Here is a 13,921-nt window from a genome sequence, read left to right as displayed (position 1 = left end):
TTGCCATTGTGAGGACCGTGGAGATTTTTAAGTTGGATAGTGTATTACTGACTTCTGACAATCCAAGTCACAGCCCTTTTCCACTGAGAACTGATTCCTTTGTGTTCTTGGCCATCTTGTGCTTTTTTTTTTTTTTTTCCTTTGTAGCTGCCAACTTTTACTCTAAAACAACTTTTTGACCTCCGTTCTTACAGTCTAACAGGGAAGACTGTTCTGTGTCAGGCTTTTTAAATTTACAATACATAAATTTACAGTAAAGCAAGCTTTCAGGTTTATTTGAAGTTACCCCAATAACCAAGCCTTACAGTAGCTATGATTTAATTGTTAGCATTGTAAAGCACCCAATACCATGCCTGGCTCAGCACAGCATTCACTGCAATTGTTAATCTTCTTTCTGTTCCCATGGTTTACTGATACTAGGCTAATACTATTCTCAATATTTTTTTTCCAGGTGCTAGATATCTGGTCTGATGTGGAGTTATTGTTGCTATGTTCCCCCCCCCCCCAAGATTAGAAGGGGTGCTTTAGTATTTATATCAAAGGCTAATGGGAGTACCCAGAGTTTTCCAGGGCAGGCCACTTGACCTTAATTCCAGCATTGATGTAGACCATAGGAATGAGATCAGAGTCCTCACAGCATGGAAATGTTAGGCACACACCTGAATTGAATGCAGGTTGAAGCATAATTAGCTACCTGTTATTCAGTCATGGCTTTTCATTATTCTCCAGGATCATGATGCAGCTTTAGAGGAAATCAAGGTAGTATCCTCAAACCATATAAGCACCCTCAACTTTAGTTTTAAGCACTATTTATTTGTGGGAGAGGGTCCAGTGCCGTTAACCATAAGAATGGGTCTCAGCTCTGTCTATGTCTCATTTTCACCTAGGGAGCCTGAAAAAATGATTTCCTGGTCAATCTCAGGAAGCCTGATTGAACTGGCCATAAGTGGAGTCTAGACACTTGGTGTTTTTTTTTTTTTTTTTTTTAAAAGCCCCTCCTGGACCTGCCTGGACTGAGTCTACCAGGTTGATCGCAGTCCTCGGGGGAGGATTTGCCCTGGAGGAGGTGGGAATGGGGGGTGAGGTGGGGGTAAGGGGAGGGGGTGGGAGGGGGGAGAATAGGGGAACCCGTGGCTGATATGTAGAACTGAATGGTATTGTAAAATAAAATAAATAATTTTTTTTTTTTTTTTAAAAAAAAAAAGCCCCTCAAGTGATTCGGAAGCATAGGGGGCTGGTAGTGGCTGAAAAGGAGAGTCAGTTCATGCTAACTGTGACTCTCCTTATGATCTCTGTGTATGCTCTGAGACATGGCCTCCTCCTCCTTTACGCTCTGTTTGTAAATTAAGACAACAGAGAGTAGAAAGAATACAGCTTGGAGCCAGAAGAATTTCAAGTCTTGTCTTTTACTAAAAGGATGGAGAAGTTTAAGTTCACTCGATTTTAGTTTTCCCATTCATCAAAAGGATATCACAATAAAGCTTCATTGTAAGGTTAAATCATTTACATGACATGAAAACCTCAAGCACTGTATCCAATTCACAGTTTAGTACACTTTTGTGTGTGTATGCATATGTGTGTGTGTGTGTGTGTGTGTGTGTGTGTATGTGTGTGTGCATGTGTTTGCACATGTCCGTGTGTGTGTATGAATGTGTTGAAGGCAGAAGTTGATAGAGCATGTTTTCCTCTGTCACTATCCACCTGAGTTTTGGGGACAGGGTCTCTTATTGAACATGGAGCTTACTGTTCTGGCTAGCTTGCCTCCATCCCTCAGCTCTGGGATTACAGATGCCAGGCTTTTTACCTGGGTGCTGGGAAACCAAATTCAAGTCCTTATGCTTGTGTAGTCAAGTGCCCTAGCCACTGAAGCACACCCCCAGCCTCCTCAGTGTATTCTTTCTTGCCTCATCCTTGCACAGTTCTGGGGATTATGGCATCAAGGGCATGGAGAAAAAACCCACACCCATGGACATACAAAAGCTGGAGAGGCTACAGCACCTCTGAAGCTCAGTGTGTTTATTTAGTTGGACAGGGAGGTGGCATTATTGCATCCTGCGGAACAAAGGGGTGGGGTTATTACTTACATATAAACACTCAATCTGGTCTATGACATGTTTGGTCATGTGATTTGGGTTGTGAGAATAAGGTTATTTGTTTGAGTGACATCATCTGTTTCACGTGGGTGTCAAGCTCATACCATTTACCACGATTCATTATATTCACCCAACTTTGTTTTTGTAATAATGGCAGTAGCACCAAGCTTTTGTTTTATAGCACCTAGGAAGAGATACATTTCAGAGGAGCACAGGTGAATTCAGAAATATCATTCAGTTACTATGTACCCTATTATTTTTTTGATCATGAGCACAAATCTTTCTGCATCTCGATCCATGCTCAGAGAGTCACGAGAAAATTAATTTCAATGTAGGGTGCTCTCAGGAAACAGTTTATTATTCATGTCAATGACTTAGGAGGGCAACTGCCTTAGTTGTGGCACATACCTACCCCTTGGCCTCTTACTCAGCTCCAAATGGAAGCTCAAGCCAGTGAGAACATTGCAGGCTTTTGCTATGTCCAGGCTCATGTCCAGATCTGAGAACTGGGAGGATCTTCTATGGGCCTTTCTCAAAGGAAGTGAGCATGTGCCCACAGATCAACTATCTGTGGACAGCGACTTTGATAACATGATCCTTTGGTGTTTCCCACTACCCCATGAAGCCTAACAAGGGCACAAAAGGATTTAAGGATGAGCACAAGATTTTCAGCATCATGACAAGTTGAACCCAAATTTTGGCTTTATTACTATTGTCAAAAGACAACAGACTTAGTTTAAAAACTATCAGTAGGTCAATCATAAGCACCACACACACACTCACACACACACACTCTTACATACTTAATTGGCTTTTATTTGTGATTTCTGAATTGGGACTTATAACCGCAGTGAGTCAAGTCTGCAAGGTGGTCAGAGAACAATTATGGGCACAAAATGGAAGTGGCCCACAGGGACAGCTTAATTGATGATACCTGGGTGATTGCCTTATTTGAATCAGCTAGCCACCTGTGATTGAAGCTGAGCTGCTGGAATTGGCTAAGACTCAGCTATTTGTTATAAGACTTTAGTCCCAAATTAGGCCTTCAGTCACTCTCTACCAAGTTAGGCCGTAGTTGTTACACAAAGACTCAATTTCAAAGGCATCCTCTGGCCTAAATTTAATTTAGTTTATTACTACCTATGTGGAAAATCAGCAAGCTTTCTCTATTAAAGGGCCAGATAGCAGTTATTTTAGAATTTGCAGAAATGCAATCTCAGTTACAGCTATTCAATTCTGCTGTTGTAGACAAAGATGACCGTAGAGAATACATATATAAATGGGGATGACTGTGTTTCCGTCAAACTTTGTATATAATCGTGGTGGCCAAAACTGGGAGTGATTTAGTAGCTTGCCCATCCTGAGCTGCAGGATCTCACACCAAGAAGTTCCATTTCCTAAGGCTGTCTGGAGAATGACCAGATGTCATGTGCAAAACAGACGCCATGTTCTTGGCGTGTAGTGATACTCAGAAACAGAAGTAGCTTCCCGAGGTGGTAGCTTGTTCCTGTTGGGTAAGCTTCCCACTTGAGGAAGCAGATCTGGGAAATGTGGAAGTTCCAGGCCTCCACTAGCTATATGGTAGGGCCGCGTCTCTTTAAAAGTAATGGCTTTTATTGTGCATTATTAAAAGTCTTGCACCCTAGCCTGAGGAAATGGCTCAGTTGGTAAAGTACTTGGCTCTCAAGGATGAGGACATAAATTTGAGCTCAGAACCCATGTAAGAAGAAAGTCAGGTTACAGTGCTGAGGAGGTGGAGAGAGCTGGGTCCCGGGGCTCACTGTCTAGGCCGCTGAGTCTACTAGGTGAGTTCCGGCCAATGGAAGACCCTGTTTTAAAAGAGAAAAAAAATGGTGCATGATACCTGAGAAATGACACCCAAGGTTGTCCCTGGCCTCCATAGGCACATGTACACATGCTCTGGTGGACATATGTTCTCTCTCTCTCTCTCTCTCTCTCTCTCTCTCTCTCTCTCTCTCTCTCTCTCTCTCTCTCACACACACACACACACACACACACTTTCATACCCTCCCTACAAACAAATGAATGACATATCATCCAACTTAAGTCGCCATTAATCATACGATGCATCTGCATTTTAGGTATGATTAATGGTAATCATTTATAGAAGAAGATTAGATTTAGGGTTTTAAGTCTTGTAAGACTGGTAAGCAAGCCAGAGGAAGCAAGTCAGTAAGCAACATCGCTCCATGATGTCACTTCAAGTCCTGCCTGAAGGTTCTTTCCCTGACCTCTTGCTGTGGCATCCCTTGATGGTACACTGTAACCTGTAAACCAATTAAACCTCCCCCCCCCAAAAAAAAGTCTTGTTCTACAGGTGGTAGTTTAAAACTCCTTGTGTAACATGCCTTCATGTTTTTTTTTCCTTACAGAGACACATGCCATGAACTCTTGGGACACGTTCCACTGCTGGCAGATCCTAAGTTTGCTCAGTTTTCACAAGAAATCGGCTTAGCATCTCTGGGAGCATCAGATGATGATGTTCAGAAACTAGCCACGGTGAGTTAATTTTCAGCTTAAAAATCTGTTCAATGCCTAATTGTATGGTGAAATAAAGCTCATGGCCAGTAACTGTGAATCGTAGGCAAATGTTCTGGGGGGGGGGAGCATGATTTCACCCTTGCTATATTCTCATTTTGCAAAAGATAATGAACTCTTGGTTCATTAACTACCAAAATATGTATTTTAGTCTTCCTGTTTTAGAGGTTGGCTGGGTGGATATAAAGGATTGGTCAGTATTTTAGGTTTGAGAGCTGTGGTAATCATCGTCAAAATTAGTTCAGCTGCTGTGGAACAAAAGTAGCCATAGATAATACATGAATGAATGCTTATGGGTGTATTCCAATAAAACTTTATTCACAAAAGCCAGAGCTGGGCTAGATTTGCACTATAGCTGTAGTTTACTGAATCCTGTAGAAATATTTGTCATAGTAAAAGGTGTACATTTGTGGCATGGTAGGAATTGCAGCTAGTATTATTTCTTTGACAAGTTGATATGGTTATAATCAGATATGATTTGAGACAGCATTAAGAAACTCAGGCTCAACAGTTATTTTAAGCACAAACCCAGAAAAGATTGACTAGATGTTATGATATCAGGAAGGGTCTTCCCCAGATAAGCGATGTAAGAGGAAAGGCAGGGTTGGATGTTGTGTTTAAGATGTTAAAGAATCAAATCTAGGAAGCTTACGCACCTTACTGTTTAATTATTTCAGAGTCTAGGAGTAGAAAGATGTTTTGAAGCTCGCCGACCTGCAGGGACAGAAAGCTCAAATGAGGATAGCCACCCAGGAAGGAAAGGCAGTCTTCAGTTGAGTGTGTTTGCCACAGTTATATATTGAAAGAATACTCTTTACTCCCAACAAGAAATATTTTTTTCAGGGCTGGGACCATGGCTCAGTGGGTTAAGTGCTCGCTAACCGAGCATGAGGACCTGAGTTCAAATCCTCAGCACGCAGCTATCAGCTAGGTGCAGTGGCATGTCCCCGTAATCCCAGCTTTGTGATGGTGGTGGTGGTGGGAGACAGACAGACGTCCCTGAATCTTGCTGGCCAGAAAATCTAGCCAGTCAGTGAGGTGTGGGTTCAGTGAGGGACCTTGTCCCCAAAACTAAAGTGGAAAGCACTGGAGGAAGGTGCCTAACATTGACCTTTGACCTCCAAGCAGGCACACTTACTTACACATATGTGTGCAATATGCATACACATATATACAGATAAAGAGTGGAAACACATTTCCTTATGTATGTATATGTGTGTGTGTGTATGTATGTATGTATGTATGTATGTGTGTGTGTATGTGTATGTATGTATGTATGTATGTATGTATGTATGTTTATATGTGTGAGTAGAGATCCAGAGGACAGCCTCAAGTCTTGTTCCTCAGGCATTGTCTATCTGACCTGAAACTCAACAAGTAGTTAGCCGGGGTTTGCCCATTTCTACCTCCCCAGTACTGGGATTACAAGCAAGTACTTTACTGCCATGCCCAGACCTTTGATTATTTATTTAAAAATTTATTTTTGTTTTTATTTATTAGTTTAATCTCTTATTTTAAATTTATTTTTATTTCTTATTCACTATTTATCTATTTTTCTTTAAACACAGATTCTGAGAATGAACTCAGATTTTTGTGCTTCCAAGACAAGCACTCTACTGACTGAGATGTCTCCCCAGCTCGCTCCTAATTTTCTTTAAAACAAAATAAAAAATCCCCACCAAGCTCTTTCAATCTAGCTTCTCTTTCTTTTTGTTAGCGACGTGGAAATCATGAGATAGATTTCTCTCTTCAAAGAAAAGCCAGAGTAGAAGGAGCTCCACTTTTTTGCTTTGTGATAATCTTCCCATCTCAAGACCTGGACATAGGCTTTTAATCCCAGGACTCGGGAGGCAGAGGCAGTGGCAGTTGGATCTCTGTGAGTTTGAGACCAGCGTGGTCTACAGAATGAGTTGTAGGCCAGCCAGGACTACCCTGTTTAAAAAAAAAAATAAAAGAGACCCATCTATCTAATAATGTCTACAAGAGGTACATGTTCACACGTTCTGAGGATTAGGGCCTGGATAGCTTTGGGAGCATGAGTCTTCATTTCTACTTTTGTATTTTCTAGGGAAAATATAATACCTATAATTTGAAACCTTTGTTACAAGGGCAGGCAAGACTTTTCTTTGTTAAGAAAATTTCTTATTCGGTTCCTAATATCCTTGGCTGTCTTAGCTCCATACAATAAAACGCTTGTAATTGGTAGAGTTCATTAGGCCGCTTTTTATATTCCTTTGCCTTCTTCTCTCTTTTTCCCTCCCCCCTCCCCATTGTCTTTTCTCTGAACTGCAACTAGTTTGTATATGGGTTTCTTTGATAAAACATGCTAAGCAAAAGCAACTCGGGGCAGAAAGGCTTTATTTGGCTGTCACTTCCTATCACAGTCCACTACTGAGGGAAGCCAGGGCAGGAACTGTAGAGAAACCCTGCTTACTGGCTGCCTTTCCATTGGCTTGTTCAGTTGGCTTATACAACCAGGACCACCTGCTCAGGAACCGCACCTTTCACAATGGGCGGGGTCCCACCATATCGATCATTAATCAAGAAAATAGCCCGCGAACATGCCCAGGTGCCAGCGTCATGGAGGCAGGTCCTTAACTGTGGTTCCTCCTCCTCAGGTGACTCTAGTTCATGTTAACTTGATAAAAACTAACCAGGACAGTGTTGGAGACTAGGGTTCATAATCGAGGGCAGCGTTTGGAAAAGACAGTCTTTTCTAACTGTGAAGTGATTGGGTCAAGAGCCCACTGAGGAGTGCAGCCTGCTTGCAATCCTGCACTAGTTTTGAACTGTAAAAAGCAGAATGTAAGCTTACAGAGGACTTTAGTGCAAAATATTTTGAATCTCTGCCAATATAGTAGAGATGTGTGAGTGTGTGTGTGTGTGTGTGTGTGTGTGTGTGTGTGTGTGTGTGTATGGTGTGTATGTGTCCACTTTTTCCTTTGTGGTAATCTTCCCATCTCAAGACCTGGACATAGGCTTTTAATCTCAGCATTTAGGAGGCAGAGGCAGGCAGATCTCTGTGAGTTTGAGGCCAGCCTGGTCTACAGAATGAGTTGTAGGACAGCCAGGACTACTCTGTTTAAAAAAAGAAAAAGGCCCACACATCTAGTAACATCTAGATTATGATATTAATCCTCCCGTTTTGCTTGGTTTCCTCACTTCTCTTTTATTACTATTGCCTGACTCTCCCATCACAAATCCCTCGGACTTTCAGTTTCTCACAAGCCTTGTAGTTCCAATGCTTTCCAATTTCGTAAATTGGTTGCTTACTTTGAAGTGTGGCAAACCACAAAAGGATCTGGAAAGAATTTTCTGTGTGATGTGGTGAATGCGGAGAAGGATGCTCACACTGTGATAAAGCTGGTGACTTTTATGAAATGGGTAATACAGTGGCTGTTGACACCTAGAGATATTGCTAGTCTCTTAGTGAAAACCGGAATGAATGGGAAAAGACTGGAAAGAGGTCTTTGGGAAACAACACAGCTTTTGAGCAGATCATTTCAGAGTACACGATGGATAAGCAGTCTGCCGGATAACACGCACATTAATGACTCTCAAGCCACACACTGAGGCTGGAAGGCAAATGGACTCATTTGTAAAGACCAAGAGCTTGAGAGTTCAAGTCTCACGGGCAGGGGCAGGAAGTCCTAGGGCTGGGGAGGAGTTGTGGCTGGTTACACTTGATGAGAAAGAGAGCGGTTATTAATCCACTCCACAAACTGGTTTGCATCAAGTCCCCTGAAGAAACACTAGGTGAAAATGAGAGATAAGATGTACCAAAGGAGAAAAATCCACGGAGAGGACAGATGGGGAGCTACAGCCATGGCTATTTATATAGACTGTGAGGCAGGCTGTATTATCCCTATACTCTAGGTAAGATTTATATTATTAATGCTGGTGTTTATATAGTGCCTGCTTTTCCTTATTTATAGTGAATTTAAGCACATATAAAAGAAGAATTATGACTCATGAAAGGAGACACTTAATAACTTTCTGGGACGCATTGTCAACAAATCAGTCTGAAGGGAAAAACAGCATCCACTCAGGCTAATTGGCACTGCCAAACTTGGTTTAGGCTAAGGCTGCTTTTGGACATGTGAATCTGGTTTAGAGACGGTTCAGGCTGCATTGCTTGTAGACGCTGCATCCCCTTGCTATATTTCTGCCTGGTATTTATTTTGACATGTTAATAACGCTCAGTTTCGAGAATGAAGCTATCTCTGCTGTTTTCTGTGGGCAATGGTTTTTATGTCCCTGAGAACCATTTAAATGAACCTCTTTTGTATCTAAAGAAATTGATGATGATGCTTGGAAAATGTGTTTCAAATGCATTGTTATACATGTAAATAATTTGCCCTCTGGTGGATAATGAATAAGGCCATTAGTTTTGGCTGCTAGAGTCTTTTCTTACTCCGCATAACTGTCCCAGGTCTGTGCATGACAGATACGCAAAAATATTTCCAATTAGGGCTACATGGCACGTGTTATAATTTTGAGATAAAGTACTGCTCATTGCTGGTTAAGGTGGATTTAATACATTAGTGTGTACATTGGGTTTGTAAACTTAAATGCCTTCAGTGACCAGATAGGCAGCAAACATCTATGAAACAGCCTGATATAAACTAATGAGAAGCCTTAGAGTCTGTGGAGAACTGGAGAAAATATAGTATGCCCAACTGCCTTTAGATGCAAAATTAAAACAAAATTAAATGTCCATTGGCAATGAATCACATCTATAAGCAGAAACAGAACTGTAAAATCAAGGTGGCCAGCCTTTGTTTAGGAAGTGAGATTTTACGCTAGACTGTACCACATTTAAAGAACAAGATCATGTAAGATTTATCTTTGCATTATACTATTTATCCCCAATTATACAATTCTATTTGTTAGACAACAGAATTTTTTTTTTTTCTGAGAAGAGATGGCTACTACAATAAAATATCTTATTGTGTTGAAAGGCAAGTTGATTTGAATTATAGCTTAAAAGTTGTTTATATCTGTTTATTTACGTGTGTGTGTGTGTGTGTGTGTGTGTGTGTGTGTGTTCATGCATGTGCATGTGTCTGTGTGTGTGTGCCATAGTACAAATGTGCAAGTCAGAGGGCAATTCATTGGACTTGGTTCTTTCTACCATGTGGGGTCTGGAGATGAAATTCAGCTGGAAAGTGTGTCTACCCACTGAGCCATCCCACAGGCTCTGAATTATAACCCCAAATGGTTGTAAACATGATTTTCATACATATGTCCTGAGCATGTTCCAAAATGTATTCAGTTCATTAATATGGGAAAAGTAGGACAGCAGGATGGTTATTGAACCAAGTGCAACTTTTGAGATACTGAGACCTGATAGGCACCACAAGGTAGAACTCCACAGTTAGGTATAAAATGCTTTGTTTCTGTAGGCAATAAAGTCATAATTTCTTTGTTTGTTCAAGACAAAGTCTCATGTAGCTCAGGCTAGACTTGAATTTACTATGTAGTAAATTCTCTACCATATACAGTTCAGGATCTTCTGCCCAGGGACTGGTCCTGTCATAATTATGGCTGGTCATGAACTCTGATCTTTCTGTCTTTACCTCTGGAACTGCTGAGATTATAGGAATACACTACAATGCCCTGCTCAAAGCTACAATCTCAAGGTTCAATGTTCTTTTACTCTGCCAGGCAGAGATCATTTGCATGCATGTGGACAAATAGCATGACAAAACAAAAAACAAAAAAACAAAACAAAACACAAAAAACCAACCCCCCCCCCCAAAAAAAAACAATGGAAGGGAGAAGGTGTTTATTTCAGCTCACAGGTCAAGGGTACAGTTCATCATGGCGGGAAGTCAAAGCAAAAGGAAGTTGAGACAGCCGTCCCATAGCATCCACAGTGCAGAAGCAGAGTAGGCATGTATGTATGCTAGTGCCCAGCTGTCTTTCTCTAGCTCAGGATCTTCTGCCCAGGCACCAGTCCTGCTCACAATTTAAACAGGCCTTCCCATATCAATTAATATAATCAAGATATTCCCGTATAGACTTTCTCAGAGGCTAACCTTAATCTAGATAATCTTCCCCAAGTATGCTCAGAAGTCCATTTTTCCAGTTGATTTTTAGATCTGCCAAGTTGAAACCAGTCACCTTCACAGTTTGGTAGCAGAAGAAACCAGTGACATTGAAGAAAGGTAGGCTGGTTAGACAGTGCTCCAGTATGACTTTCCAAAGCCACGCAGTAATCTCTCAACCTCATTTGTATATCCAGGAGCCTTATTATGTAAATACTAGTACCATAGGATATCCTCTTTGTTATAAAACTTCCTGCTGTGCATCCTGAAAATGGACCCTCACAATGACAAGGGCCATGCACTGGTGTTCTGTTTGGTACCACACTGTTCTGTCTGTGAGACCAATTACTCAGCTGCACAGTCATGTGCAAACAGTCATGTACTGATCAAGGGAACTGAAGAACCAGCCTTAGAAAATCCACCTTCCACCCAAAGTTAGAATATGTAGGTAGGAATCTGTCAGCAAACGGTGCACCCTGCCCTATGATGCAGAAGGCTTCTTTTGTCAGCTCGTTCCTCACATTATAATGGCATTTGCAACAGACCAAGCGGTGCATCATCTGTAGGAGAAGCAATCAATCTGAACACAGATGTTTCCTAAGCAGAATAAATTGGCCTCTGGCCCATTTGGAATTTCCCATCTATATAGGGTTGTAGGTTATCCATTCAGTTCTGCTGACCCTGAAGTGTGTTTACCTTCACTTTCTGATTGAAGGGATTTTATTACTGGGTTTCGATAATGCTGATGAGAGGAGAGTGGCCGCCAAGGGCGATGAGGGAATAAACAGTCTTTTCCCAGGACGTGTTCCCAGAATGTGAGCCTTGTGCAAAACAAACATCTGTGGGCACAGTTTGGGAAACACCAAGCAAACAAAAAGCTTTGCTTTAAATGACAGGACTTTTTAGAACCTTTTTTTTTTTTTATCATAAGATAACATGCAAAGCGAGTCTCCACAAGTGATAAGAAGTTAATTTTTATAAGTTTGCCACACATTTCCTTCATTCTGAGATGCCACTGGCTGTAGCACATACTGCCAATTTAATAGCAGGTTTCATTTTGTTAGTTTAGGGGATGATTTCAACTGGCAAACTTTTTTTTTGACATTGAAAGATGAAGGTCCGTGTTGAAGGAGTTAAAGTGTGGGAAAACTGAACTTGAGAATGGAGAAAAGGCATTGAACAGTAGCCCCCTTTGCACACTGGTATCCCACTCTACTAATATTCTAAGAAGCACAGTCTTAGGAGATAAAAGTCTAGACTGTCTTCTGAAATGGTAGAATTCATTCTAAGCGGAGGCCTGACCATCAGCTAAGTTTTTTTTTCTAGTAAAAATCAACCTGATATTAATCACACTGAGTTCTGTTTGTACTTTCCTTATCAAACAAATACTTTATTTCTAAAATAGTTTTGCACTGGCTGGGGCTTTGATGACTATTATCAAATTTTGTTTGAATTTCTAAGTCTAACCTGTACTTTTTTTTCTGTTGAGAGCAGCATTGAAATGTATAATTAGTCTTAAGTTGAGAATCAAATATAGTTCACATTATAAGTGTCATTACAAGGCTAGTTTTAGTTAATGAAGTTCTTACTGATATTTGCAGTTTGCTGAGTACACCAACTTGCTGCTTCTTCTTCTCCTCCTCCTCCTCCTCCTCCTCCTCCTCCTCCTCCTCCTCCTCCTCCTTCGGTTTTTAGAGACAGGGTTTCTCTGTGTAGCTTTGCGCCTTTTCTGGAACTCACTCTGTAGCCCAGGTGGGCCTCGAACTCACAGAGATCCACCTGCCTCTGCCTCCCGAGTGCTGGGATTAAGGGCGTGCACCACCACCACCTGGCCCACTTGTTTCTTGAACTGTCTTTTCTTCACACACCTGCCTGTGGGTGGAGAAACTTAGGATGCTAGAAGATGTGTGTCGAGCTGGAGTTCTTCCTGAACACGGATGACATTAAAAATGACCACTTTAGTCTCTTTATAGAAAGCTCGACTAAGCCTCAGGCTTATTTATTCTGTGTCGAGTCTTGCACTGGTTCAGCTGTTTGAGTTGTTTGATAACAAAGCTGACAAAGAGCTGGAAGGCTTGTGCTTTTCTGCATCCTTAATTGAGATGTTTGGGTGGACCATCAGTTTGCAAGTTATTACTAAGGAACTTAATTAAAAGTTAATAATATCTATTCCAACTCATTACGCTCACTTTTATATCTGTTGTGCATATAGAAAAGTGGAATCATCTTGTAAGCAATGCTTTAGTTCTTTAACTAACTTGTCTTCATGGTTTTTATGACTGTCTTTCTGCATCACTCTTTCTGTCCAGATGCCCCGAGGCCGTCCTTTCTTTGGACTAATTCTCTTCTGAGAACATTTAATATTATGGCCAAGGCTGTTTTGTTCTGTCCCTTTGTGTTTTACTTACGATGTGTGTTGTTGCTATTATGAGGGGTTCGTCATTGATTCATATTATGAGAGCCCTGCATTGCCCACCTTGTTCAGGAACAAATCTATTTGTAGTGTGAAATAGTTGTACACTTTAGCAACTCAGATCTTTCCCGGTCATTTATAACTATATCCCAGGGGCCTCCAAGAGCCATCATATAAGAGACGAGAAAAGAAAACAAACATAGACCGCCTAGTTTAGATATTTGGAAACTTATAAAAAAACAGAGTTGCCATGGTAACATCATTCTCTGAGCACTGAGAGAACACTGAATCTACCCATTCTATATTAACATCAACGTGTCTTCACACCACCCCACATTCAATGGCTGGACTTTGCGGTGCTCCATAGACTTTGATGAAGAGGATATTTGGGATGTCTGGTGGGTAGCCCGGGGAAATCTATCCTCATCTAACTTTCTTTCCCGTGGTCCTGGGGATTGAACCCAGGCCCTTGCCCTTACCATACAAGAGCTCTCTATGAGCTAAATCCCTAACGAAGGATGAAATTCCTACCCTCCCTGCCCGACTTTCCCTTTGAAGGCTCAACATTGGAGTCTGCTCAGTCATGATAGAGATTAACAAGACAAGATCATACAGATTTATTAATATGCACAAACAGTGGGCTACACCTCTAGAAATTCAAGGTATCAATATGAAATACTGATTTCTGAGCCCTAAGTGCCCTAAGAGGCAAAGCACCATGGAGAGCAGAGGATCCAAACTTAAAGTCTTCACAGTTGGGCTTGAGTGGCAGCTTCATCACTTCTTAACTTGTCCTCAGGTTAGGC

The 13,921-nt window shown here is 41.3% G+C and overlaps 1 protein-coding gene across 1 annotated transcript in view; it reads left to right on the top strand.

Annotated features, from left to right (window-relative positions):
• The window catches only part of Tph2 (tryptophan hydroxylase 2), a 104,561-nt gene that overhangs the window by 63,492 nt on the left and 27,148 nt on the right, over positions 1-13,921 (top strand). Inside the window, exon 8 of the mRNA XM_006988965.4 lies at positions 4,487-4,613. Coding sequence (XP_006989027.1) covers positions 4,487-4,613 — 127 coding nt within the window. The remainder of the gene's footprint in view (positions 1-4,486; positions 4,614-13,921) is intronic.

The sequence above is a fragment of the Peromyscus maniculatus genome, chromosome 18 (genome assembly GCF_049852395.1).
Source record: "Peromyscus maniculatus bairdii isolate BWxNUB_F1_BW_parent chromosome 18, HU_Pman_BW_mat_3.1, whole genome shotgun sequence".
Classification (NCBI taxonomy): Eukaryota; Metazoa; Chordata; class Mammalia; order Rodentia; family Cricetidae; genus Peromyscus; species Peromyscus maniculatus.
This window is presented reverse-complemented; position numbering and strand designations above follow the sequence as displayed.